The sequence below is a fragment of the Nicotiana sylvestris genome, chromosome 3, assembly GCF_000393655.2.
Source record: "Nicotiana sylvestris chromosome 3, ASM39365v2, whole genome shotgun sequence".
Lineage (NCBI taxonomy): Eukaryota > Viridiplantae > Streptophyta > Magnoliopsida > Solanales > Solanaceae > Nicotiana > Nicotiana sylvestris.
In genome coordinates, this window is record NC_091059.1 from 157,077,519 (window position 1) to 157,079,139 (window position 1,621).

The 1,621-nt window shown below is 37.3% G+C and overlaps 1 protein-coding gene across 1 annotated transcript; it reads right to left on the minus strand.

Annotated features, from left to right (window-relative positions):
- Positions 1-447: 447 nt before the first annotated feature.
- LOC138888231 (uncharacterized) lies at positions 448-1,263 on the minus strand. Its single transcript, XM_070170055.1, has 2 exons — positions 1,096-1,263; positions 448-945 (listed from the first exon to the last, which is right to left on the minus strand). The coding sequence occupies exons 1-2, from the start codon at positions 1,261-1,263 to the stop codon at positions 448-450; spliced, it is 666 nt and encodes a 221-aa protein (XP_070026156.1).
- Positions 1,264-1,621: the final 358 nt, after the last annotated feature.

Genomic DNA, 1,621 nt, shown 5'->3' on the forward strand with positions numbered 1-1,621 from the left:
AGAGACAAAAACCAGTGCACCATTTAGTGTCTTTTGACCATGGGTTCCATCAAGTATATATATCTATTTTCGCCAAATTATATACATCATATCTATACTTTAACCCGAGGGCCACGAGTTCACGTGAACCATATTTTATATGATAGATCCGCCCCTGCTTAGTTGGCTTGGCATTAATTATAACAGAGTAAGTAACTGTACTAATACACACCATTACCCACTTCACAAATTTTACAGGGAATCCCAACAATTTCATAACTTGCTCAATATATACCCATTCCATAGACTTATAAGCTTTCTGCATATCGATCTTGAGCATACATCTTGGCGATCTGTTCTTCCTCCCATAACCTTAACCTAATTCATGACTCTTAATGATGTTATCAGTAATTATTCTTCCTGGCACAAAGTTGTTTGGTAATTATCAATTAGGTCTGGCATAACTTCCTATAATCTTGCTGTTAGGACTTTTGATATTATCTTATAGAGTACAATGCAACAAGATATAGGCATGAACTCCTTGATGCTAGTTGGGTTCTTTACTTTAGGTATCAAGGTAATAGTGGTGCAACAGTTAATGGCTTTACACATTTCTACATTTTCAAAGAACTCCATCACTGCTGCAGTAACCTTATCACCCAGAATATACCATGTCTTCTTGAAGAAATATGAGTTATATCCATCATATCCCGGTGCTTTAATATTATTAATGTCCAGTATTGCTTTCTTTCCTTCCTCTCTAGTAACTAGCTTGATTAGCTGTAACTTTTGCTGCCTGCTCAACATATAACCACTCTGCACATGATCTCTAGGATGACCACTGGTAATTGTGAAGTTGCTGTACCAAGTAGCTTTTTGTAGAAATTCAGTATGTCCTCTTACTTCATTTGTACTTTGGAGTATTTGCCCTGCATTGTTGATTAGTCTGCCAATATGATTCTTTGCCTGCCTATTTTTCACACAATTGTAGAAGTATGATGTGTTTGAATACCCTAGTTTGAGCCATTTGATTCTTGATTTCTGCTTCAATACACTCTCCTCCACCTCCAACCATTTAGCCAGTTCAAGTTTTGCAGCCTTTTCTTATAATATTGCCTCATTGTCATTCCCTGGAATTGTCATTTGAGCCTGTGTACCTTCTAATTTGTTCCTTGCTACTTGAATCTTGTGCCCGCTACTACTAAATTCTTGATTGTTCAGCTGCTTTAGATCTCCTTTTAGCATTTTGAGCTTATTCCACACCTTTAGCATTGCAATTCCCATTTGCCTCTTTTTCTAGCCGTGCTTAACTGTGTCATCAAAATCTTTGTGTTTTGCCAAACAGTTGAGAAACTTGAAAGGTCGCCTTCCTTCTTGGCTAGTGTCATCAATAACTAGGCTCAAAGAACAATGATATGAAAAACCAATATTCATAATAATCCCCTCCATGGCAGGCCATTTTGAATCCACTCTGCATTTACCGGTATTCTATCAATTCTACTGTTAACATGGTTATTTGTCCAAGTGAAATTTCCCCCCACTGTTCTGAGTTCATCTAATCCAGCATTCAGGATGAAATTTTTGAATCTCTCTCCTGTATCTCTTGTACTGCATCCCCCTGTACGCTATCCTTAATAAATAA

What these genes read in the sequence shown, in the direction of transcription:
- LOC138888231 (XM_070170055.1), bottom strand. Translation starts at nt 1,263, where the DNA reads ATGGGAATTGCAATGCTAAAGGTGTGGAATAAGCTCAAAATGCTAAAA. An exon ending in TTCCAGGGAATGACAATGAG is followed by an intron (nt 946 to 1,095) that starts GCAATATTATAA and finishes AAAAATAGGCAG; the next exon opens with GCAAAGAATCATATTGGCAG.